Source organism: Tachysurus fulvidraco, chromosome 4 (genome assembly GCF_022655615.1).
Source record: "Tachysurus fulvidraco isolate hzauxx_2018 chromosome 4, HZAU_PFXX_2.0, whole genome shotgun sequence".
In the NCBI taxonomy this organism is placed as follows: domain Eukaryota; kingdom Metazoa; phylum Chordata; class Actinopteri; order Siluriformes; family Bagridae; genus Tachysurus; species Tachysurus fulvidraco.
Window position 1 is genome coordinate 13,910,380 of NC_062521.1, and position 27,440 is coordinate 13,937,819.

The following is a 27,440-nucleotide window of genomic DNA, read 5'->3' on the forward strand; positions in this document are numbered from 1 at the left end:
TTAAATGAATTTGACTGGATACTCTACTAACAATGCTGTACTACTATTGAAATTTAACATGTCAAAGGTTAATTTACATTTTTAAGGAAAAAAGGCTGTGCCAGAAAAATATCAATGACAACACTGCCAGCTGGTATAAATGGACTAGCAGTTGACCTGCTTCAACCTTTAACAGACACACTGGGTCCCATTTATGAATCTTTTAATTTGTGTGTAAACCTTTGTGTAAGCTGACTTGAACTTAAATTCCATTGCAATTTACAAAAGTTTCAGAATATCTCTGATTTTCTTTGTAATTACATGAGTTTTTTGATTAAAGCAATTACCCATATATTACCAGGCACAGCCATGTCAGAGCTTATTTGCTTTTGGTCAGCTGATTAGCTGATTTGCACCCATAATAGTCAAAGCTCACATAGATCAGCAAATTAATGCCAAAATCTGAAGCCAAATAACAGAAAAGATTTATCACCTATGAATTACTTGAGATGAAAATAACATAGTTAGTTCTGAAAACAGAGAAACAAATTATATCCATGTGTGAACATATTATGGGGAAATGTTTTTTTTTTCCTTTTTACTAGAACAGTCACATTTGCAAGTTAGTGCTGCACAACACTGAAAGAAAATGCTGTGGCAAATAGAACTGAATTGCACACTAACGAAGCTGTAGCAGCATTTTTTCTTAATTGAAAGACTGGTCTTACTTGTCTTAATTTATGTTTTTTATTTTTTTTATTTAATGTCATTAATATTTTAATTGTTATTGCACAACACATTTGGTTAAATAAGTAATAAAAATGGATTCTGAAGTATAATACCAACCCAATCTTACAGAAATGTGTAGGATTTGTAAGAACACGCTGATTTAACCCTTTTACACAGCCATAATTCTATGTATTCTAATCTTTGTAAACATGACAGCTCAAATCATTTTCAATCATTTTCATCTGTAGAGGAATTTACATGCCTTAGTAATGTTTAAAAAAAAAATCTAATTTACAATCTAATGTACTCTGTCTCTTAACTTTTGAATTGAGGATGCGGTGTCATCAGAGATAGGTCATCACAGATATTCTCTGTGTCAAAAACATTTTCCTTTTACAAAATGCTTGTCCAAGATTGTATATTATCTTAGCAACATTTCTGAGATGAAAGATGGCTATCCTAGTAATATTATGGACATGAGCTTCAAGTGAAAGCCTGGAGTCAATAATCACACCAAGGTCTATTATTTGATGATCCAGAGTTCCTATGAAATTTAAAAAGCTTTATTCTAGCTGAATGTTATCCTTCTGTCTTATTAGAATTAAGTAGGAGGAAGTTGATAAGCATCCAATGTCTAATGTCCTTTTAGATTAATTCGTTCATTCATTCATTTTCTACCACTTATCCAAACGTCTCGGGTCATGTGGAGCCTGTGCCTATCTCAGGTGTCATCGGGCATCGAGGCTGTCCTTTTACAGATTCATCAAATTTATTAAACTTGTGCCTCTCATCTGGCTTTGCTTAGATAGTAGTAGGTAATTTGATACTTTAACCAGTGCTGTTTCTGTGTAATGATCAGTCCTAAATTCTAAATGACAAATTTCATGAATGTCATCCCTATGTACAGTAGGTATAAGCATAACTGTGGTGTTCCAACTCAGGTTTGATTAGTTCAGGACAGCTGACAGGGGTCAGGGTCAAATTTTTTAATCAGATTAGAAGAGTTTCAATTACTTCTGGTTTGTTGATTAGAAGAAACGTAGGCAACCGTGTGACCATTTAAAAAAAACTAAATGGTTAACACAATATTTTTGTTAAACCTTTAGATTTAAAGTTGAATGTTTACACTCCAACCATATAATTTCAAATGTTTTATGGTGGTAAACAGAGGCAAAACTTTGGAAATTGTGTCAGGTGTGACAGTCAGGTGTCCACATACCTTTGGCCATTGAGTGCATTTGCTACAGAACTGATACAGGATACTTGGTTTTAGATGAATCATCTAACATATTTGGTGCACATTCAGAGAACGAAGAGAATGAGAGCATAAACAAAGTCTCTGGTTTTCATAAAAAAACAAAACAAAACAAAAAACAAGTATATTCAAGATAACAATTAGATATCTATTTTTATTTTACAAGATTTATTGTCATATGCTAATATTTTAATACAGTAATCATTTAGATGTAAATATATTGTGTTTTACAATACTGTATGACATGGAAGAGACCTTATGTGAACAAATTTTAAAAATGCACTTTGACTCCACAAAGCTGCAAAATCTAAGATGCTTAATCATGATTATAGCACACTGAAACACAATAATAAAATGAAACTGATATTTTTGCAAAACGTATTGTACTATTATTACTTTTCAATAGTCACATATATTATATATTTTGCCATAAATATCTCTAAATGTGACACAGTTATATTTTACTTGTATATGACCAAGAGAGTGCTGTAAACAATTTCAGCAGAGAATAGTTTTACTGTAATGGATACTGAATGCCCATGTTCCTCTATACTGAGTATTCTAATATTAACTAACCAAACTTATTTAATTATGCCATTATGCTATCCCTAAATTGGGTATGTTTTCACAACACATTTAGTTACACAATTAATAAAAATGAATTCTAAAGTATAATACCAACCCAATCTTACAGAAAATGTGTAGGATTTGTGAGACCACACTGATTTAACTGGTTTACACAGCCATAATTCTGTATATTCTAATCATTGTAAACATGACAGCTCAAATCATTTCTCCCCATTCTCATCTGGGGAGGAATCTGCATGCCTTAGTAATGTTTCAGTGGTCATTAAAATTGTTTGACTTGACTCTGCCTCCTCAAAAAATCTAATTTTTTCAGTGTGTACACTGTCTCTTAACTTTTGAATTGAGGATGCGGTATCATCAGAGATAGGCTCAGTAGAGTCTCCTTCATAAACCTGTATTCTCTGTGTCACAAATATTTTCTCTTTGTCATCACCAAAGATTTCCTTTACAACATGCTTCTCCACTATTGTATGTCCTGTTCTCATTATTGTTTCCTCAACTGAAAACATTGAGTCTGTGGCTTTTTCTGGAGGCAAAGTTTGTGTATCTACTTTGGTGAGAATTGTAGCATGTTCGGTTTTAGACACATTTTGTACATTTGAGACAACTATGTGTCCTGACATTTGTTTCAGAGTATCCACTGAGGAAGATGATGTTTCAGAAGAAAATGGAATGTTTACTTTCTCTGGTTGATGAGGCTCCATAGATATTATTTGAGTCCTGGCTGTTGAAGTAATGATATCACCATGTACATCACTTACTTCTGCATTAGCAGTGGGCTCTGAATATTTTACTTTGACCTTTGTAGGGCTGGTCAGCGACAGGCCAATCTGTTCAGATGTAAGTGCAGAACTTACATCAGCAAAAGCATCAGATGAACTCAGTGACAATGTAGGACTGACATTGTCCTCATCAATATCTCTTGTATCTCTTGTAAAACTTTTCCTGGACTCAATGTCGGTTTGTGGACTATGTTCAGTTTTATTTCGGAGTTGGAAAGTTATTTTTTCATTGTCTTTGATTGGAGATGGCAACTGAAGGGGGATCTGAACTGGAGGATCTGAAATTTTTTTCTTTGTTTCTTCAATTTCATCAAATGTAGGTACATTAAATTCAACTTCAAAGCCACTGAACACATCACGAAGTGTTGGCAATATAAATTTGGAGGACATCTTGTCTCCTTCTTTATACTTTTGTGTTGGTTCTAAGATGACATCAAGAGCATTACTGTCAACAGCTGTGTCCTCATTGCCACATTTTCCCTCTTGGGAATCCAACTCTGCTTTGGCTACTTCATTGTTTGTCTTACTGTCAGATATAATACATTTCACACCAATATCTTTAGAATCTACTTCTCGCAGGTCAGCTTTCACTTCTGCTGTTACACCTTCTACTTCAACGTTAGGTGGATAAACTTCTACTTGTGCCTTTTGTACAGAAATGTCAATCTCTGCCTTGTCTGAAGTTACATCAAACTTTGGTCCTTTTACTTCAGAAAGACTGATTCCAAATTTTGGCAATTTGAATTTACTCCCTTGTTCCTTTGTTTTGATATCCTGATCTTTCATTTCCAAACTGACTGATTTAATTTCTTTGTCTAGCTCAGGCCCTTTTATGTTTACTGAGAGTGGCTCAGCTGAAAGTTTTATCTCTGCATGTGGTAGACTTCTGGCAGGTTTTATAACATCTACATCCACATCAGAGACCTCTACCGATGCTTTTGGTCCTTTAGTACCAAACTTTGGGAAGCTGATTGATGGTAGTTTAAACTTTGTTGGAGATCCAAACTTTGACCGGCCTTTCTGCTCTACATCTGGTATTGTCACATCAGCAGTTGGTTGGTCAATTTCCATACTTCTTTCAGGCAAAGACACATCAACATTTGGGAGACTCGCATTACCTTCAGGAAGCTTAACTTCTGGTTTACCAAATCCAATTCCAGGAGAAGAAAAGACTGGAGTCTTCATTTTCACTTCAGCATATTTAGAATCTACTTCTGGCAGGTCTGCTATCATTTCAGCAGTTACACCATGAACTTCAACATTAGCTGGATGAACTTCTACTTGTGCCTTTGGTACAGCAATGTCAATATCCGCCTTGTCTAAAGTTCCATAAAGTCTTGGTCCCTTTATTTCAGGAAGGCTAAATTCAAATTTTGGTAATTTGAATTTACTTCCTTGTTCCTTCATTTGGATATCCTGATCTTTTACTTCCACACTGAGCGGTTTAAATTCTTTGTCTGCATCAGGCCCGTTTAAACCCACAGACAATGGTTCAGCTGGCAATTTTATCTCTGTTTCTGGTAGATTCATTTCAGGTCCTTTAACATCTACATCCACATCAGAAAACTCCACTGATGCTTTTGGACCCTTTGTTCCAAACTTTGGGAAGTTGATTGAAGGCAATTTAAACTTTGTTGGAGAACCAAACTTTGAACGACCTTTTTGCTCTACATCTGGTATTGTCACATCAGTAGTTGGTTGGTCAATTTCCATACTTCCTTCAGGCAAAGACACATCAACATTTGGAAGACTCACATCGCCTTTTGGAGCCTTAACTTCCGATTTACTTAATTCAATTTTAGGAAATGAAAATCCTGGAGTCTTCATTTTCAGATCCAGACCTTTAGAATCTACTTCTGGCAGATCAGCTTTTATTTCAGCTGTCACAACTTGCACTTGAACATCTGGTGGATGCATTTCTACTTTTGCCTTTGGTACAGAAATGTCAATCTCTGCCTTGTCTGAACTTATATCAATTTTTGGCCCTTTTACTTCAGGAAGGCTGATTCCAAATTTTGGTAATTTGAATTTACTTCCTTGTTCCTTCATTTGGATATCCTGATCTTTCACTTCCACACTGAGCGGTTTCAAATCTTTGTCTGCATCAAGCCCTTTAATATCCACAGACAATGGCTCAACATTCAATTTCATCTCTGCTTCTGGTAGATTTATTTCAGGTCCTTTAACTTCTACATCCACATCAGGGAGTTCCACAGATGCTTTTGGACCTTTAGTTCCAAACTTTGGGAAGTTGATTGAAGGCAATTTAAACTTTGTTGGAGATCCAAACTTTGACCGGCCTTTTTTCTCTACATCTGGTATTGTCACATCAGTAGTTGGTTGGTCAATTTCCATACTTCCTTCAGGCAAAGACACATCAACATTTGGGAGACTCACATCACCTTTGGGAGCCTTTATTTCAGATTTACTTAATTCAATTTTAGGAAATGAAAATCCTGGCGTCTTCATTTTCAGTTCCAGACCTTTAGAATCTACTTCTGGCAGATCAGCTTTTATTTCAGCTGTTACGCCTTGCACCTCAACATCTGGTGGATGCATTTCTACTTTTGCCTTTGGTACAGAAATGTCAATCTCTGCCTTGTCTGAACTTATATCTATTTTTGGCCCTTTTACTTCAGGAAGGCTGATTCCAAATTTTGGTAATTTGAATTTACTCCCTTGTTCCTTCATTTGGATATCCTGATTTTTCATTTCCAGACTGAAAGATTCCAATTCTTTGTCTGCATCAAGCCCTTTAATATCCACAGACAATGGCTCAACATTCAATTTCATCTCTGCTTCTGGTATATTTATTTCAGGTCCTTTAACTTCTACATCCACATCAGGGAGTTCCACAGATGCTTTTGGACCTTTAGTTCCAAACTTTGGGAAGTTGATTGAAGGCAATTTAAACTTTGTTGGAGATCCAAACTTTGACCGGCCTTTTTTTTCTACATCTGGTATGGTAACATCAGTAGTTGTTTGGTCAATTTCCATACTTCCTTCAGGCAAAGACACATCAACATTTGGGAGACTCACATCACCTTTGGGAGCCTTTATTTCAGATTTACTTGATTCAATTTTAGGAAATGAAAATCCTGGCATCTTCATTTTCAGTTCCAGACCTTTAGAATCTACTTCTGGCAGATCAGCTTTTATTTCAGCTGTTACGCCTTGCACCTCAACATCTGGTGGATGCATTTCTACTTTTGCCTTTGGTACAGAAATGTCAGTCTCTGCCTTGTCTGAACTTATATCTATTTTTGGCCCTTTTACTTCAGGAAGGCTGATTCCAAATTTTGGTAATTTGAATTTACTCCCTTGTTCCTTCATTTGGATATCCTGATCTTTCACTTCCACACTGAGCGGTTTCAAATCTTTGTCTGCATCAGGCCCTTTAATATCCACAGACAATGGCTCAACATTCAATTTCATCTCTGCTTCTGGTAGATTTATTTCAGGTCCTTTAACTTCTACATCCACATCAGGGAGTTCCACAGATGCTTTTGGACCTTTAGTTCCAAACTTTGGGAAGTTGATTGAAGGCAATTTAAACTTTGTTGGAGATCCAAACTTTGACCGGCCTTTTTTCTCTACATCTGGTATTGTCACATCAGTAGTTGGTTGGTCAATTTCCATACTTCCTTCAGGCAAAGACACATCAACATTTGGGAGACTCACATCACCTTTGGGAGCCTTAACTTCTGATTTACTTAATTCGATTTTAGGAAATGAAAATCCTGGCGTCTTCATTTTAAGTTCCAGACCTTTAGAATCTACTTCTGGCAGATCAGCTTTTATTTCAGCTGTTACACCTTGTACTTCAACATCTGGTGGATGCATTTCTACTTTTGCCTTTGGTACAGAAATGTCAATCTCTGCCGCCCTTGAACTTATATCTATTTTTGGCCCTTTTATTTCAGGAAGGCTGATTCCAAAATTTGGTAATTTGAATTTTCTCCCTTGTTCCTTCATTTGGATATCCTGATCTTTCATTTCAAGTCGGAAAGGTTCCAATTCTTTATCTGCATCAGGCCCTTTCATATCTATAGACAATGGCTCAGCTGACAGTTTCATCTCTGCTTCTGGTAGATTTATTTCAGGTCCTTTAACTTCTACATCCACATCAGGGAGTTCCACAGATGCTTTTGGACCTTTAGTTCCAAACTTTGGTAAGTTGATTGAAGGCAATTTAAACTTTGTTGGAGAACCAAACTTTGAATGACCTTTTTGCTGTACATCTGGTATTGTCACATCAGTAGTTGGTTGGTCAATTTCCATACTTCCTTCAGGCAAAGACACATCAACATTTGGGAGACTCACATCACCTTTGGGAGCCTTAACTTCTGATTTACTTAATTCAATTTTAGGAAACGAAAATCCTGGAGTCTTCATTTTCAGTTCCAGACCTTTAGAATCTACTTCTGGCAGATCAGCTTTTATTTCAGCTGTCACGACTTGCACTTGAACATCTGGTGGATGCATTTCTACTTTTGCCTTTGGTACAGAAATGTCAATCTCTGCCTTGTCTGAACTTACATCTATTTTTGGCCCTTGTACTTCAGGAAGGCTGATTCCAAATTTTGGTAATTTGAATTTACTCCCTTGTTCCTTCATTTGGATATCCTGATCTTTCATTTCCACTCTGAAAGGTTCCAATTCTTTGTCTGCATCAGGCCCTTTTATATCTATAGACAACGGCTCAGCTGACAATTTCATCTCTGCTTCTGGTAGATTTATTTCAGGTCCTTTAATTTCAACATCCACATCAGGGAGTTCCACAGATGCTTTTGGACCTTTAATTCCAAACATTGGGAGGTTGATTGAAGGCAATTTAAACTTTGTTGGAGATCCAAACTTTGAACGACCTTTTTGCTCTACATCTGGTATTGTCACATCAGTAGTTGGTTGGTCAATTTCCATACTTCCTTCAGGCAAAGACACATCGACATTTTGAAGACTTGCATCAACCTCGGGAGCCTTTACTTCTGATTTACTTAATTCAATTTTAGGAAATGAAAATCCTGGCGTCTTCATTTTCAGTTCCAGACCTTTAGAATCTACTTCTGGCAGGCTGGCTTTTATTTCTGCTGTCATACCTTGCACTTGAACATCTGGTGGATGCATTTCTACTTTTGCCTTTGGTACAGAAATGTCAATCTCTGCCTTGTCTGAACTTACATCTATTTTTGGCCCTTTTACTTCAGGAAGGCTGATTCCAAATTTTGGTAATTTGAATTTACTTCCTTGTTCCTTCATTTGGATATCCTGATCTTTCACTTCCACACTGAGCGGTTTCAAATCTCTGTCTGCATCAAGCCCTTTAATATCCACAGACAATGGCTCAACATTCAATTTAATCTCTGCTTCTGGTATATTTATTTCAGGTCCTTTAACTTCTACATCCACATCAGGGAGTTCCACAGATGCTTTTGGACCTTTAGTTCCAAATTTTGGGAAGTTGATTGAAGGCAATTTAAACTTTGTTGGAGATCCAAACTTTGACCGTCCTTTTTTCTCTATATCTGGTATTGTCACATCAGTAGTTGGTTGGTCAATTTCCATACTTCCTTCAGGCAAAGACACATCAACATTTGGGAGACTCACATCACCTTCGGGAGCCTTCACTTCTGATCTACTTAATTCAATTTTAGGAAATGAAAATCCTGGAGTCTTCATTTTCAGTTCCAGACCTTTAGAATCTACTTCTGGCAGATCAGCTTTTATTTCAGCTGTTACGCCTTGCACCTCAACATCTGGTGGATGCATTTCTACTTTTGCCTTTGGTACAGAAATGTCAATCTCTGCCTTGTTTGAACTTACATCTATTTTTGGCCCTTTTATTTCAGGAAGGCTGATTCCAAAATTTGGCAATTTGAATTTACTCCCTTGTTCCTTCATTTGGATATCCTGACTTTTCATTTCCAGACTGAAAGATTCCAATTCTTTGTCTGCATCAGGACCTTTTATATCTATAGACAACGGCTCAGCTGACAATTTCATCTCTGCTTCTGGTAGATTTATTTCAGGTCCTTTAACTTCTACATCCACATCAGGGAGTTCCACAGATGCTTTTGGACCTTTAGTTCCAAACTTTGGGAAGTTGATTGAAGGCAATTTAAACTTTGTTGGAGATCCAAACTTTGACCGGCCTTTTTTTTCTACATCTGGTATTGTCACATCAGTAGTTGGTTGGTCAATTTCCATACTTCCTTCAGGCAAAGACACATCAACATTTGGGAGACTCACATCACCTTCGGGAGCCTTCACTTCTGATCTACTTAATTCAATTTTAGGAAATGAAAATCCTGGAGTCTTCATTTTCAGTTCCAGACCTTTAGAATCTACTTCTGGCAGATCAGCTTTTATTTCAGCTGTCACACCTTGCACCTCAACATCTGGTGGATGCATTTCTACTTTTGCCTTTGGTACAGAAATGTCAATCTCTGCCTTGTCTGAACTTATATCTATTTTTGGCCCTTTTACTTCAGGAAGGCTGATTCCAAATTTTGGTAATTTGAATTTACTTCCTTGTTCCTTCATTTGGATATCCTGATCTTTTACTTCCACACTGAGCAGTTTAAATTCTTTGTCTGCATCAGGCCCGTTTAAACCCACAGACAATGGTTCAGCTGACAGTTTCATCTCTGCTTCTGGTATATTTATTTCAGGTCCTTTAACTTCTACATCCACATCAGGGAGTTCCACAGATGCTTTTGGACCTTTAGTTCCAAATTTTGGGAAGTTGATTGAAGGCAATTTAAACTTTGTTGGAGATCCAAACTTTGACCGGCCTTTTTTTTCTACATCTGGTATGGTAACATCAGTAGTTGTTTGGTCAATTTCCATACTTCCTTCAGGCAAAGACACATCAACATTTGGGAGACTCACATCACCTTTGGGAGCCTTAACTTCGGATTTACTTAATTCGATTTTAGGAAATGAAAATCCTGGAGTCTTCATTTTCAGTTCCAGACCTTTAGAATCTACTTCTGGCAGATCAGCTTTTATTTCAGCTTTTACACCTTGTACTTCAACATCTGGTGGATGCATTTCTACTTTTGCCTTTGGTACAGAAATGTCAATCTCTGCCGCCCTTGAACTTATATCTATTTTTGGCCCTTTTATTTCAGGAAGGCTGATTCCAAAATTTGGTAATTTGAATTTTCTCCCTTGTTCCTTCATTTGGATATCCTGATCTTTCATTTCAAGTCGGAAAGGTTCCAATTCTTTGTCTGCATCAGGCCCTTTTATATCTATAAACAATGGCTCAGCTGACAGTTTCATCTCTGCTTCTGGTAGATTTATTTCAGGTCCTTTAACTTCTACATCCACATCAGGGAGTTCCACAGATGCTTTTGGACCTTTAGTTCCAAATTTTGGGAAGTTGATTGAAGGCAATTTAAACTTTGTTGGAGATCCAAACTTTGACTGGCCTTTTTTCTCCATATCTGGTATTGTCACATCAGTAGTTGGTTGGTCAATTTCCATACTTCCTTCAGGCAAAGACACATCAACATTTGGGAGACTCACATCACCTTCGGGAGCCTTCACTTCTGATTTACTTAATTCAATTTTAGGAAATGAAAATCCTGGAGTCTTCATTTTCAGTTCCAGACCTTTAGAATCTACTTCTGGCAGATCAGCTTTTATTTCAGCTGTTACGCCTTGCACTTCAACATCAGGTAGATGCATTTCTACTTTTGCCTTTGGTACAGAAATATCAATCTCAGCCTTGTTTGAACTTATGTCTATTTTTGGCCCTTTTACTTCAGGAAGGCTGATACCAAAATTTGGTAATTTGAATTTACTCCCTTGTTCCTTCATTTGGATATCCTGATCTTTCATTTCCACTCTGAAAGGTTCCAATTCTTTGTCTGCATCAGGCCCTTTTATATCTATAGCCAACGGCTCAGCTGACAATTTCATCTCTGCTTCTGGTAGATTTATTTCAGGTCCTTTAATTTCAACATCCACATCAGAGAGCTCTACTGATGTTTTTGATCCTTTAATTCCAAACACTGGGAGGTTGATTGAAGGCAATTTAAACTTTGTTGGAGAACCAAACTTTGAACGACCTTTTTGCTCTACATCTGGTATTGTCACATCAGTAGTTGGTTGGTCAATTTCCATACTTCCTTCAGGCAAAGACACATCGACATTTTGAAGACTTGCATCAACTTCGGGAGCCTTTACTTCTGATTTACTTAATTCAATTTTAGGAAATGAAAATCCTGGCGTCTTCATTTTCAGTTCCAGACCTTTAGAATCTACTTCTGGCAGATCAGCTTTTATTTCAGCTGTCATACCTTGCACTTGAACATCTGGTGGATGCATTTCTACTTTTGCCTTTGGTACAGAAATGTCAATCTCTGCCTTGTCTGAACTTACATCTATTTTTGGCCCTTTTACTTCAGGAAGGCTGATTCCAAATTTTGGTAATTTGAATTTACTTCCTTGTTCCTTCATTTGGATATCCTGATCTTTCATTTCCACACTGAGCAGTTTCAAATCTTTGTCTGCATCAAGCCCTTTAATATCCACAGACAATGGCTCAACATTCAATTTCATCTCTGCTTCTGGTAGATTTATTTCAGGTCCTTTAACTTCTACATCCACATCAGGGAGTTCCACAGATGCTTTTGGACCTTTAGTTCCAAACTTTGGGAAGTTGATTGAAGGCAATTTAAACTTTGTTGGAGATCCAAACTTTGACCGGCCTTTTTTCTCTACATCTGGTATGGTAACATCAGTAGTTGGTTGGTCAATTTCCATACTTCCTTCAGGCAAAGACACATCAACATTTGGGAGACTCACATCACCTTCGGGAGCCTTCACTTCTGATTTACTTAATTCAATTTTATGAAATGAAAATCCTGGCGTCTTCATTTTCAGTTCCAGACCTTTAGAATCTACTTCTGGCAGATCAGCTTTTATTTCAGCTGTTACACCTTGCACCTCAACATCTGGTGGATGCATTTCTACTTTTGCCTTTGGTACAGAAATGTCAATCTCTGCCTTGTCTGAACTTATATCTATTTTTGGCCCTTTTACTTCAGGAAGGCTGATTCCAAATTTTGGCAATTTGAATTTACTCCCTTGTTCCTTCATTTGGATATCCTGATCTTTCATTTCCACTCTGAAAGGTTTGAATTCTTTGTCTGCATCAGGCCCTTTTATATCCACAGACAATGGATCAAATGATAATTTCATCTCTGCACCTGGGAAACATATTTCAGGTCCTTTAACATCTGCATCCACATCAGACACCTCTACAGATGCTTTTGGACCTTTAGTTGTAAACTTTGGGAAGTTGACTGATGGCAATTTAAACTTTGTTGGGTCTTTTTGTTCTGCATCTTCCATTGATAGGTTCAAGTCTGTAGAAGGTCTTTCAATTTCTGTACTTCCTTCAGGCAAACACACCTCAATATTTGGGAGACTCGCATCAGCTTTGGGAGCCTTCAGTTCTGATTTACTCAGCTCAATTTTAGGAAATGTAAATACTGGTGTCTTCATTTTCAGTTCCAGACCTTTAGAATCTACTTCTGGCAGGTCGGCTTTCATTTCAGCTGTTACGCCTTGCAATTCAACATCTGGTGGATGCATTTCTACTTTTGCCTTTGGTACAGAAATGTCAATCTCTGCCTTGTCTGAACTTATATATGTTTGTTGCCCTTTAACTTCAGGAAGGCTGACTCCAAATTTAAAGTTACTTCCTTTTGCCTCACTTTGGCTGTCCATATTAATAAATTGCATACTGACAGATTCCTTTTGTTTGTCTACATCAGGCTCTTTTATATCAACTAAAATTGGCTCAGTATGCGGTAGACTTATGTCAGGTCCTTTAATATCAACAGCCACATCAGAAGTCTCCATTGTTGCCTTTTCTTTCACTCCGAAATTGGGAAACTTGATTGAAGGAATTTTGAACTTTGTTGGAGAAGCAAACTTTGTTGCATCCTTTTGTTTACCATCTTTCACTGATATTGCAATATTTGTGTTTAGATTGTCCATTTGTGTATGTCCCTCTGGTAAAGACATATCAACACTTGGGACATTCGCTGCTAAGGGTGCATGTTCTGATTTCGATATACCAAACCTGGGAAATGAAAATCCTGGCCTTTTAATTTTCACTTCAGTTATTTCAGTGCCTGTGTCTGGTAAGTCTCCACTCACTTCATGTTTTACAGTTGATGGTTCTGCTTTTGGTGAATGCACAACAGGCACGATACCATATTCCTCTGATACAGAACTGTCATCATCTTTCTTTGAAGTACAAATCATTCTTGGTGCTTTTACTTCAGGAAAACTGAGCTCAAATTTTGGCAGTTTGAACTTCCTTCCTTGCCCTTCAGTTTCAGTGTCCTGAGCTCTGTCATATCCACTGTCAGGCAGTCCATCTTTATTTGCATCAGTGCCATCTAAGTATGTTAATGATGGGTCATCTGATAATTTCATTTTATTCCCTGGTAATTTTTTTCCAGCAACTTTCACTTTAACATCCACTGCAGAGATATCTACTTCTTCCACTGGAACTTTAGTTCCAAATTCTGGCAGGGTGGTTGAGGGAATTTTAAATTTTGTGTTGACAAACTTTGTTTCTGTTTTTTGTGGCAAGTCCATATTGTCTTCTAAAATCTTGCTTTCCTGTATTTGAACATCTATATTCTCAAATTCTCCTATGTTGGGAGTTTTGAATTTTTGTTTCTCATGGATCTTTGGTTCTCCAGTATCTGTTTTAGAGGAATACTTCTTTGGCAATTCAGTACTAAAATCTGGAGACTTAGTATCAGGTTTAGTGCTTTCAGATCCTTCAACTGTTATTTTTGATTTCTTTGATTTCTTTTCATGACATTTCTTGTCACCATGCTTTTTAGTTTTTGGCTTTTCAGCTTGGTCAAGATCTGCTGTGCACATCCAATTTGATTCCTTTATTGCTTCCATCCCTGGTATTTCAATATCTTCCCGCTTTGGAAGTTTAAAGTTTAAATCTTCAAATCTTCCATAATCTGTTTTCTGTGGAGGTGTGTAAGCTATTTTTATCACAGCTGTTGATGTCTGCTCATCAATATAAGTTAGTTCAACTTCAGGAATTTTGATTCCTCTGTCCTTATCTACAGCATCAGAAGCTAGAGACATTTCTTCACCTATTTTAGTTTTAGGCATAATAATGCCACTGTCTGTACTTGTGATGGATATTTTATGTGGTGATCCCCTAGGGGTCAATGTAGACTTATCAGACTTCATTTCAATTTCTCTTTGAACAAGAACTCCTGTTATGTCCCCCTCAGGCAGTTTAAAAGCAGGGAATTTGGAAACAGCCACTTTAACATCCTCGACATTGAACTCTTGTGGATCCTGGATTACTCTTTCCTTTGTAATATTTATAATTTTCTCAATTTTTGGAACCTTAATTTCTGGTGTCTGAAGATTCGGTTTTATTTCTTTATTTTCCATCCCTGGAATTTCAATATCTTCTCGTTTTGGTAATTGCGTTCTAATTTCTTCCACCTCTGTCTTTTTAATTAGTTCATGGGTTGCAAATTTAAAATGATCTACCTTTGGCAATTTAAACTCTGATTCTGATCTTTTAGCTAGATCAGCTAGAATGAAATCATTAGTTTGTGTTGGTAATTTGGAAGTTTTCACTATAGGTATATCTTTGTCTACAGCATGTTCCTCAGACATTTTTGGTGACATGAACTGAAGCCCATTTACTGTACTCACAAAGTGGGTTTTTGATGTGGCCATGTCTGCCAATGGACCTCTGGTTCGAATCCCATAACTCTCATTTTCAAACACAGATTTCTCCTTCCTTTGCTTTTCATTGCCATCCCTTACTGATGTTCTTGTTACTCCTACACCAATATCTATATTTGGCATGAGAAGTTCTGCATTTCCAGATTCCATTTGTTTCTCTGAACTACCTTTTCCTATTTCCTCTTTGCTGATGTCATTTTCAAGTTGAGATATTTCTACCCCTGTCTGTGATAATACAACATTGTCACAGGCAGATGTATCTGAAGTTGTGTACAAAGCTTTGATAGTTTCCGCATGGCTCTCTGTTCCAACATCAGGTTTCTTAATTTGAGGAAATCTAACTTTCATTTTTGAACTCTCTATTTTTCCTTCCTCTGCAAGAGCAACTGAAATATCTGTAGTCTTTAACGTGTTGCCTAAACTAATTAAATGAGCCTTATGGAGTTCCATAACTGACACACTCTGAAATGAATCATCATTCACAGTCTTGGGAGAAACCTTATTTTCACTTCCATCCAGTACCTGTGAGATCTCTAGCATTTTTTCCTCATGTCCTTCTGGAATCTTTTCTTCTAATATATCATCCACTTGTTGATTGTCACAAACCAACTCCTTCTCATTACTCTGGGCTTCTTCAACTGACTTGCTCCTGTGGCCCTTCATCTTCACTTTTAGATTAACTTTGTGCTTTTTTTTCTTGTCTTTTCCATCTGCACATTTTAGTGGAGATTTTAGTGGGGATTCAGTGTCACTTGTTGGTGGGCTCATCTCTAATTTCCTGTGTTCCTCTGCTTCTGATGTACTGTGAGATCTCTTGAATTGCACTCTGGGTCCCTTGCCAAAGGAAGGGAACTTTGGCCATGAGATGCGTTCTTGCTGTTTTTTAATTTTTCTCTGACTTCTCATTGTTGGTGAGCCTTGGTCTTTTTCCTATGGAAAGAAAACAAGGGGTACTGTACGGAAGTCCTAAGAGGGCATGCATTATTATATATTAGATTTTTTTCTAATATTCTAATAATATTTTTTCAGCAGTGTCTACCTCTACAAAGTCTGAGAAAAGCCCATCTCCCTCCCCCATTCTCACTACGTTTTACAGAGGGACCATTGAGAGCATTCTGAGCAGTTGCATCACTTTCTGGTTTGGGAACTGCACCCTCTCAGATCGCAAAACCCTGCAGCGAATTGTGAGGACAGCTGAGAAGATCGTTGGAGTTTCTCTTCCCTCTATTATGGACATTTACACCACATGCTGTATCCGCAAAGCCAACAGCATTGTAGATGACCCTACACACCCCTCATACACACTTTTCACCCTCCTGCCGTCTGGAAAAAGGTACCGAAGCATTCGGGCCCTCACGACCAGATTGTGTAACAGTTTCTTCCCACAAGCCATCAGACTCCTTAGTAACTGAACCGAACGGCACTGTACACTTGCACATCAACTTTATAGACTGCACAGACCTACACCAATTACACAATCTTCCATTATACATTCATCAACTGTTTACATGCTGTTTTGCACATTGTCTTTTGCTCATTGCACATGCTGTCTCACATTTCAGTTGATTGCTGTTTTACGCAATACTTTACATTACCTCATGCATCTACTGTTATAATACTGTGTTCATTCCAGTATTTCAGCACATGCAATATTGATTGAACATACAGTACAGTATTTACACTGGTCGGTGCTGTTTTTGTTTATTGTCTTTTGTGTAATGTCTTGTATTTTTTGTCCTGCACTGTCTTTCTGTCCTTTTGTCTTATCTTGCACTGTTTGCATTTATGTAGCTAGGAATACTTACTAAGTCCTTAGCTCTGTCTTTTTGTTTTATGTAGCACCATGGTCCTGGAAAAACGTTGTCTCATTTCACTGTGTACTGCAACAGCTATATATGGTTGAAATGACAATAAAAGCTTCTTGAATTGACTTGGCTTGAAAATGATCTGTTTGTATTAATTTATTGTTCTGTGATGTAAGATCTTGCGGATGTCCGTTTTTCTCTTTCAGTGCTATTAGCTTTAAGTATCTAAAAGATGATCCTACAAAATACAGTGGTGTGAAAAAGTGTTTGCCCCCTTCCTGATTTGTAATTTTTTTGCATGTTTGTCACAGTTTAATGTTTCAGATCATCAAAGAAATTTAAATATTAGTCAAAAACAACACAAGAAACCCAACATGCAGTTTTTAAATGAAGGTTTTTATTATTAAGGGAAAACAAAATCCAAAACCACATGACCCTGTGTGAAAAAGTGTTTGCCCACCTGTTAAAAAATAACTTAACTGTGGTTTATCACACCTGAGTTCAATTTCTCTAGCCACACCCAGGACTTCTTACTGCCACACATGGTCGCAATCAAAAAAATCACTTAAATAAGACCTGACTGACAAAGTGAAGTAGACCAAAAGATTCTCAAAAGCTACACATCATGCTGAGATCCAAAGAAGTTCAGGAACAAATGAGTACATAAGTAATTGAGTCTGGAAAAGGTTATAAAGCCATTTTTAAAGCTTTGGGATTCCAGCGAACCACGGTGAGCCAAAATTACCCCAAGAGTGCAGCGACGACAAATCCAAGATGTAGACTAATCCAAGATCCAAGAAGACCCCACAACAACATCCAAAGAACTGCAGGCCTCACTTGCCTCAGTTAAGGTCTAATCATCTCAGATTTACCAGAAAACATCTCAATGATCCCCAAGACTTTTGGAAAAATACTCTGTGGTCTGACGAGACAAAAGTTTAACTTTTTGGAAGGTGTGTGTCCCATTACATCTGGCAAAAAAGTAACACTTTATTTCAGAAAAAAACATCATACCAACAGTAAAATATGGTGGTGGTAGTGTGAAGGTCTGGGGCTGTTTTGCTGCTTCAGGTCCTGGAAGACTTTCTGTGATAAATGGAACCATGAATTCCCGAAGGAAAATGGACGGCCAACTGTTCGTGACCTCAAGCTGAAGCGAACTTGGGTTCTGCAGCAGGACAATGATCCAAAACACACCAGCAAGTCCACCTCTGAATGGCAGAAGAAAAACCAAATGGAGACTTTGGAGTGGCCTAGTCAAAGTCCTGGCCTGAATCCTATTGAGATGAAGTGGCATGACCTTAAAAAGGTGGTTCATCCTTGAAAACCCTCCGATGTGGCTAAATTACAATTCTGCAAAGATGAGTGGACCAAAATTTCTCTACAGCAGACAGGCAACAGACTCATTGCAAGTTAACGCAAACGCTTGAATGCAGTTCTTGCTGCTAAGGGTAGCGCAACCAGTTATTAGGTTTAGGGGGAAAGCACTTTTTCACACAGGGCCATGTACGTTGGATTTTGTTTCCCTTAATAATAAAAACCTTCATTTAAAAACTGCATGTTGTGTTTACTTGTTTTATCTTTGACTAATATTTACATTTATTTGATGATCTGAAACATTAAAGTGTGGAAAAACACTTGCGAAACATGCAAAAAAATAAAAAATCAAGAAGGGGCAAACACTACTGTACCTGCGGTTAGTTTTCGAAAACAGCGGCTGGATTAACCACAGTGTGGTCACTATATTGTCTTCGACAATAAAGATTCTTCTTAAGTGTCGAACACTTATGTGAAAGTTGTCAATCACATGAGTCCCTGATCAAAGTAAAAACTTATGCAATCATCCACGATGCTTTTGCTGCCTCTAGAGCATGTTGTTATGCAGAGAACATGAGAAAATTAAGGTCGTTATTGCAACAAAACAAGGACAAACTTATAATAATGCATGGCCTCTTAGGACTTCCGTAGTATTGAATTCTTTACACACCAAAATTAAAAAAGTTTAATTACAAAAAAAAAGTAAAAAAAAAAAAAAAAAAAGTTGTTATATTTACCTTTGGATGTATAATTTCATCATTTTCTGGTATGGTTGGTTCCACTTGGCGTCTTAGACAGAATTCCATTTTGTATGGTTGAGCATGCTCAAGAATTTTAAGTGCATCTTCGTATGACACATTATCGAAGTATACTGTAGCACTTAGTATTTGATCACCTGGTGGAATGCAAATAAAAGTGAAAAATTTTAAGACACAAATCAAAAGGAGGTCATTAACTATGATTGCATTTTTTTACATACCCTCTTTCACACTTAGATGTTTGGAAGCAGGTGAATCTACTTTCACTTCTTTGATGAAGATCCCTTCTTTCCCACCACCTGTCACGACTAAGCCCTCAACACATGCTTCTTTCACTGTTTTTACAATCATTTCAGATTCACCACTCTGCATGTCCTGAAACCACAGATGAGAATGTTAATAAAATCTTAATTAATATAACAGTAATCTTTAATTACATAGATTTTACAAACATATGTATGAAAAAAATTATTAATTAATTTCTTTGTCTTTAAAGGAAAAATCTGTGGCACTGTTATGCTCCAAGTGCATTATGTTTTTTGCATGATTTGGGACCATTTGTTCCCTTAGAGGGAAGTGTAACTCCAAATCTTTATCTGAAGATGAGTAATGGTCAGTATTCCATTAATGCCTGGTTTTATGATTAAAAAATATTTAAATCATATGCCTTGGCAGACAACACATTCCAATTTAACACTTGTAGGAGATTTTGGGAAGGCATGCTGTTAGCAAGACACCACTTGTTTTTTCTTTAATTTGTCTATAACTTTAAGTAGGCATGGGACGTTTCAAACTGCATATGTACATACATGTATCCATTCAAAACATTCAGAATTTTTAACTACTACTATAATTATATGTGAAAAGTGTATGTATAAAGAAAAACAAATCATTCAATTAAGTTTGACCTCTGCTTCATTCATTTTGTCAGATGTGCGCTTATCAAACAGAGCTCCAAAGCCGGCTTTTCGGCTTTTTTTGTTGCTTCCACTCTTGTGTGCCAAATTAGAGATATCGTCCTCAGCCTGACAAAAGAACAGATGTGTATTGAAGACATTCAATAATATATTAACCATATATTAACTATAGCGTTAAATTATAGTTACCTGTTTTTCAATGGGAAATTCTTCTATTGGGGATGAACCTTGAGGACGAGGTCTTTCACTCTCTAAAATCTCAGGTTCCGCACATACCTACGAATTTCAGCAATAATGTAAAATCAGAGAAACCACATATATGTCATTGGTCTGCATAAGAATATATTTTTGTGAAAGTAAATATGCAGCTAAATCTAACACAAACTCACAGATGTACAGCTCTAGATGTCTTCCCTTAGGTTTAATTAGCCCAGAATTAAGATTTTGGTATTTCACTAATATGATTCTTTATGTAATTGGACAAATGGTCAAATATCACAAATTTAAAAAGTTTTCCAAAAATACTCTGAAACTGAATGATAAATATTTGAGTGACACTCACTGAATCCTCCTCCACGTCTTGTTCTGGTCCCGTCAGCCTTCGCCCAGCACCTGTTTCAAATTAAAATGTGCTTCATTGTACATAAGAACCACTAATGTGCAAAACTCAAACTGTGCTAACTAACATCTATCAGCATTATGATATGTTACTATCATGATTAAATGCAATATTTTTTGCCATTTTGTGCTGAGCTCATTCTCAGAAATATAATGGTTACTGTCTTTTGAGCTAGTTTAAAAGGCAGCGTACACTGTAGTAGTAATTGACTTAGTGCAGCTTGTTCTGAACTCCAAACAAAACACGTTCAAAAAAGCAGATAAACACAGAAAAGACAATAGAATGTTTGGCTAACCCCAGATGAATTTCTATTACAGCAAAAACAACACACATTCATGATTGCTGTAACATCAACAATACAATATCAATACACTGCATTGTCAACTGTATCCCTACTCATTAAACAATGAGCAGTGTGTAATCAAATTCTCTTCACATCAAAATGTTGCACTTACCTGAGTTATTGTCTATGAAGATCTTCCTCTGTGTAAGTATTATATGTCTGTAATGTGTTACCGTATCTTACCCAATCCACTATGCATTCCTGCTCTCATCTGTATTTCAGTACAGGAGGAGTTACAGTGCCCTGCCCTTATTGGTTTGGCAATATCAGTAACATGCACACAATAAGAATTTCTATTTTTTGTATTTAGTTACTGTCCACATAACTGATACCGATCATGTATGATCGTTATTAGTTATGTGTACATGACTATAAATGTACACCTAGAAATTAAAGAAAAATTTGGGTTGGTGTTCCTTTAATTTGTGAGAGTAGTAGACATTGTTGTTCAAGGTTTTAACTTCTCATTTGTAATCTGAGAACAATTTTTCATTTATAACAAATCAGCTTTGTAATCATAAAAATTTTACTGTACTGGTGGTACTGGCTACTAATTTATAATGAGGTGAGATTTGTAAACACGTTATTTATTTACCCTATTTATTACAAATACATTACCATTTTACTGGATCAGTACTTGGAAAAAATCAGAAACAAATCACACAAACACGTGAGCTAGATAATAGTAATGCATGTTGCTGAATTTTATTTGTTATTTGATGCTTTTCATTTACATATTCTACACATATATTGTCCAATCAGTTCTGTGTATTTGTTCTGGTCTGAGAATCCTAACACTGCTAAATTCATAATGCAGTTCCACCCTACTCAAATATTTGCTTTTTGGGTGCCACTGAAATGATAAAGCAGTGGCCGATTAAGTTTATTAAGTATGGTTGTGTACATGTCCGAGTTAAGAAATGCCTGTTCTTCATGAAAAGGCATGCACACAGTGATTATGCAATGGACATGATTCAGTATACTCTAATTACCACAAATCCGGTCTTTTTTTAGATGTCATTAACATATTGGTTAAAAAAGTAGTGACAATTTTTGAGAGTTTCATGACAGAAGGCTTTTTTACATATAATCTTATTCAATTTAACTTTCTCAAGTATTACATTAAAACAATCTATGGTTAGGTTTTAGCTGGAAAGGAAAAAGTTAGATTCTGTAAAAAACAAAAGGAAAATAGTCCTTTTAGCTTTTTTCCTCAGTAGTCTGGGTAAAGCCAAGAAAGCACATTTACTGCTTAGGACAGAAGCTGAAAGATAACAGCTTTTGAGTGCAAATTATAAGAATGTCATAAAAATTACAATAGAAACTAGTTCAACTAGTTAGGTTTCTGTTTTCCAGTGTTTATAAAAAAATGTCATTCAAGGTTATGTGGACGGCCAAGACACCATACTCACTGTGAGGTTGATGGTCAATAGCTGACTATGATTTAATAAAAAGCACTTGCAGCAACTGTGTTGAAAGCATTAGATTCAGAGAGTAAGTTAACAAATGTAGCTAGCCACATACGTGTCGATAAAACAGATTTTAAATGTACTGAAATGCTGCAATTGCATAGAAATAACAGTTGCGTATGGTCATAAATTTCCTGTAGATGGACCAAAAACAGCAACAGCTCGCCATCAGTTGCTACTCTTGAACAGTCGGACAGTTGCTACTCTTAACATTGACTCACAATTACTTACTACACTTGTGTTGTTTTCACTACAGTTGAACATTATGAACAGTGAGTAAGATTGCAAGGTGTTGCTAGAGTGGTGCAGTTACCACATCTTGTCTATAATAGGCTTAACACTTTATATGCCTTTATATGCACTACAATTTATAAATACTCATGTTGAATCTTTTTCATTTTTCAAACATCAGTGAATGCTTCAACCAAACCACATATTTTCATCTATGCATTTGAAAAAATGTAAATTGTACTAAATGTTGTACTATATATTTTTTGTAAAATCTGTGAAGAAAATACCTGTTGGAGTGATTAGAGTTCTTCTATAATCACTATAATTGAATATGACATTCCACATTAAAATGGCTTTTTCATAAATGTCTAAATGTAACAAGCAGCACATGTATGGCAGTGATATAACTACAGGCATTTTTCTGTTTTCATGACCATTTGAGAGAATCCTCAGATGCATACTAATTGAACTAACACAGTTAGAACTGAAGCTGAAATGTAGAGTTTGATGTGTATTGAGAACGCTCAAAAGGCTGTTTCACGGGGAGAAGGTTGCATACAACATATAATTACATTTTAGTGGGAAAACAGAACTGGCTTTTTCTCCTCAGGTTATAAGGAGACCCAATTCCCTCATGATTCCAATTAATCACAAACATTTAATGATGCAAACCATAGTGTTCCAGAGGAAAAATAAAAGATTTGGGCTTATGTTTAAAGGGTAAGAGTTAAAGTTTAATGGAAAAGGGATATAATAATTCTACTGTCAGTTACTGTTAGAAAACCAGAACTTAAAACCAAGATCTAGGATCACTTAGCTGTATTTAACAAGATAACTATCAGTTGCCTCATCATGTTCACATGCTTTATGTCTCAGTGTTCTCAGTACATTTCAACACAAACATAGTTAACAGCATTCATTCTTCATAGTAAAAAAAAAAAGTCATGTGGAACTGTCGGTCAGTTGTAATCTACCTTCTAAATGGATTCTAAGTAGTCATAAAAAGATTCTAGCATGTGAGTAGTTTATTGTGATACACCAGTGTTTCATACCTCCTACTTCTGCTTTTGAATTCCTTGTTGGAAATACATAGGGATTTAAAAGTGTTATTAGGTCTGACTTTAAATTCCAGCCAGCTAATTAGGATCAGTTATTCTCACTAAGAATTCTCTTTTGTTTTTGTTTTGTTATTAAAAACATATAATTTGATTAATGCCTCTAATCTCTCTACAGTATAATAGATATGTCTGTTATGGTTCATGCTGTGTCTTGACAAGATGCAGATAAATATCTAACAGTATGCCAGTCATTCTGGTGTAAATAATAAAAAGAAAATGACTAAAACACAAGCTTTTTGATGCAGTAGTTTAGTATGTGCTATAATAATACTCCCACAATGAATCACTTTACTCTAATATATATGAAGATACATACATACTGTATACCCTAACATACATTTAGCTGTTTAAAAAAATTTTGCAAGATGTTTTTAGAGAGAGTGAGTAAAAACTGATATGATTATAGAAAGACTAATCAAGTTTTCTTCTTATTTTGAGCTGAGCGTCATGCATCGAGTTCCGCAGTGGTGTCAGGTATCAGTCCTGCAATGATGGAGCACAATTTAAATTTTCTATCATACTGGTACCAGATCTATCTGTAACGTGCACACACACGCCCTCTTTACTCATACACATGCAAGTCATTATTTACCTTAGTATTATGAGCAACTTGTGGCCTATTCACATATTTATATTACCTATTAAATGTAACTTGTTTGTGTTAGCAACAATAGACACTTCCCAGAAATTAGGAATGTGCTAAACAACTTAAAATTTAGAATTAATATAACCTATATACTCAACATCTAAACATACGCAATCACTGCCACTGCTCAGAAATTATGGCACTATGAGTTTTACAATAATTTTTTGCGGCTGTTGTGAAATATCCGTATTTCTCAAATGTAAGTTTGCCACAAAAGCCTAAAAATCCCTCTACAATACTGCAGACACACCTACTTTAGACTACCTCACATCAAATACATGATGGTGTGCACGCCTACAACTAAGCCACACCCACTTTACTGCAGACACACCCAGATCACTCTCAAGCACTGCAGTCAGTCCTCAACAGCTCTTTGCTATGATGTTGTTTACAAGGTCAAACCAAAACTTTCTTTTAACACACAAAACACACATACAAACACACACACACACACGCGCGCGCGCACACACACCCACACGCACACACACACACACACACACACACACACACACACACACACACACACACACAAAAGCACACAATCAACGAGTCATTGCAATGCAAAAAAACAGGAGGTAGGCAGAAGGGCTGAGTGCTGGATCAGGGATAAAAATAGCAGGAATGAAGCAAGTTAGCGGGTAAGGCTGAGCAAAAGAAAGAGACAGGGAGAGGCAGAGTGATGATGCCCACCCGCAGCTGGTGCGTGCCAGTTGGGGAACGCCAGATGAAAACAGTCACACATGGTGGCTGTCCGCTAGAGAGCTCAAGCCTGGTGTCCAGTGATGTCTGACCCAAATATATGCTGCGTCTTTGCAGGCTGCTTCCCTCCACTCCTTCTGGAGCTGCAGAACTCGCAACCTCTTCTTCACTCTTGCTCACTGGTGATGTGCAGAGAGAGAGAGAGAGAGAGAGAGAGAGAGAGAGAGAGAATGAGCAGGAAACAGTCAGACTGTGAGGCTAGTGAGTGAAAGAGAGTGTGTGCTGAATCCACGCTAAGTATCAGTGCACTCTGCAATGATGCTCTAGTCTTCTATGCTGCAAAGTAAATACAGACTCCCATGCAGCATGAGTTGGGGGTGGGCTGTTTTGGCTGTCTAGTGCCTCTTTAACTCCTCCCACCTCTTCGGTTGGACCAACAGGGGGAAAAAAAACCCAGGACAGTCTGGGACAATGGATTTGCCAAGACAGGAAAAAAAAAATCATCCCCACCCCTCCCACTCCCAAATTCCCTATAGCACAAAGCATGCAAATGGGCTATATAAAATTGAATTTGACACAGCACAGAGCATGATTTCATGTCTCTAAGAAAGAAGAGGCAAGCATAGGATGCAGTACATCAGGTGATTTGGATCAGATAAAGAGATAAGTGCGGGAATAACAAATCTAACAGATTTTACAGTTATATCTAATAAGATTAACAGATTTTCTGACCAGAGAAATGGTATAATAAACTGAGGTGCACATTTTAAAAGTTCTAAGGCATTCAATGGTTATTATATTATTATACATCTATATGAAAGTTGTGTGTGATTCATCTCTGTTTCTGGCTTAATCCAATTTCTGATGAAGTACGCTGACCCCAAGAAGCTAAATGATTTAGGACTCTTGCCCAAAACTGAGAGTGATTTTAAAAAAAGAGCATGATGTGAATGTCAGCTCAGGCCACTGCAGAGGACACACAGCAGGAGTCAATATGGCAACCATTTTGTTCTCCTTCAGAATAAAGAGCATACTGCATTTTTTATTTCATGCACTGAACCATTAAAGGTACATAACATAAAATATTTAACCTTACTTGCATTTTTTTTTATTGAACTGACTCATGCCATCTTCTGACTCTGCATTTCCAACAGGGAGTGGCAAGATGATACTGCATTAGCACTTGGCCCGAACCCAAAAAAACAACTCCACATTAAAATCCATGAAGGTAGTCCAGAAAAACAACCATCTACCTTCTCCATCTTATCTTTCACTGCTATAACTTTCTTAGATTTAACTACAAAACTTATTTTGTAGGAATGTTAATATTGGCATGTTTAGGGTACTTTGTATAGTTTGATTAGATGAAGGAAAAGAGAACATACACAAGCACATACACTCACATACACCTCAATGATGGTCAGATGTATCTTCAGGTGATAACTGCAATCGCAAATCTATGGTATAGTTAAACGTAATCAGTCTGCCACACTAGAGGTATATATTCACAGGTCTGCGGGTTGCCAAACCGAAATGCAGTTAAACCACAGATCTTGGGGAAAAAAAACATCCAATCTAAATCGAAATCATTCTAAAATGAAACCACCACATCACAGTTAATGTTAAATATATACTTTGTGCTGTGCCCCATGTAGATTTGTATAACACATTTCTGTAGATTCGGCATAAAAACAGCAGTTTTCCAAAAACTGCAGACACGCACAAAAACAGGCAAAGCTCATTTGCAGTATAAGGCAATAACACACAAATCATGAACATATTGAAATACAGTCCACTGGTAAAATATTAGTGTCTATGTGCCCTACTTGTATCCATAGTGAAACAGACCTTGACTGTAAGAGTAAAGTTTAAAGTCAGCTTGACCCACCCAAAACCTAATGTGTAGCTATATGTAAAAAAGTGTTCTGCCCAGTGAGTGACACATTGTAACCTCCATGTCCTGTGACTACATCAAATCTGAACAAACCCAGTAACACAGCTTGATGAATCAATCCAGTGTTCTATGTTTCTGATTCAATGATCCTTCAGCACAAGGTTAGCATGCCTGGAATTCTTTTTTGGGGAGATAAACAGTTGTTATACATAATTATATCAAGTTAAGGGTTTTTTTTTTAAGTTAATTTCCTATGTACATAAGAATTTATTTAGTTAAATTGAATGTTTACAGGGCAACAATATAGCTATTGTCATCTAAATCTATTTAACATGAATTTCAATAAATATGCCAGTGAAAATGTTATTTTCCAAAACTTTTAATATTTGATTTGTCTCTAAATTCTCAGAATTGAAATACCAGTACATGAAAAATAATGACTGTGAAGATGACACTGAAAACAAACATTAATATATAGTAATAGCATCTAAAAATAAGATGATTCAGTACATTTGTATTTCTTATACT

The 27,440-nt window shown here is 36.7% G+C and overlaps 1 protein-coding gene across 1 annotated transcript; it reads right to left on the reverse strand.

The window, feature by feature from the left end:
- Positions 1 to 1,765: 1,765 nt before the first annotated feature.
- On the reverse strand, positions 1,766 to 25,353 carry LOC113639966 (neuroblast differentiation-associated protein AHNAK). The gene is made up of 7 exons (XM_027142255.2): positions 25,010 to 25,353; positions 20,456 to 20,505; positions 20,083 to 20,169; positions 19,885 to 20,001; positions 19,198 to 19,351; positions 18,956 to 19,113; positions 1,766 to 16,026 (listed from the first exon to the last, which is right to left on the reverse strand). Exons 1-7 carry the CDS (start codon positions 25,059 to 25,061, stop codon positions 2,752 to 2,754), a joined length of 13,893 nt encoding a protein of 4,630 aa, XP_026998056.2. The 5' UTR covers positions 25,062 to 25,353; the 3' UTR covers positions 1,766 to 2,751.
- Between the last annotated feature and the right edge of the window lie 2,087 nt (positions 25,354 to 27,440).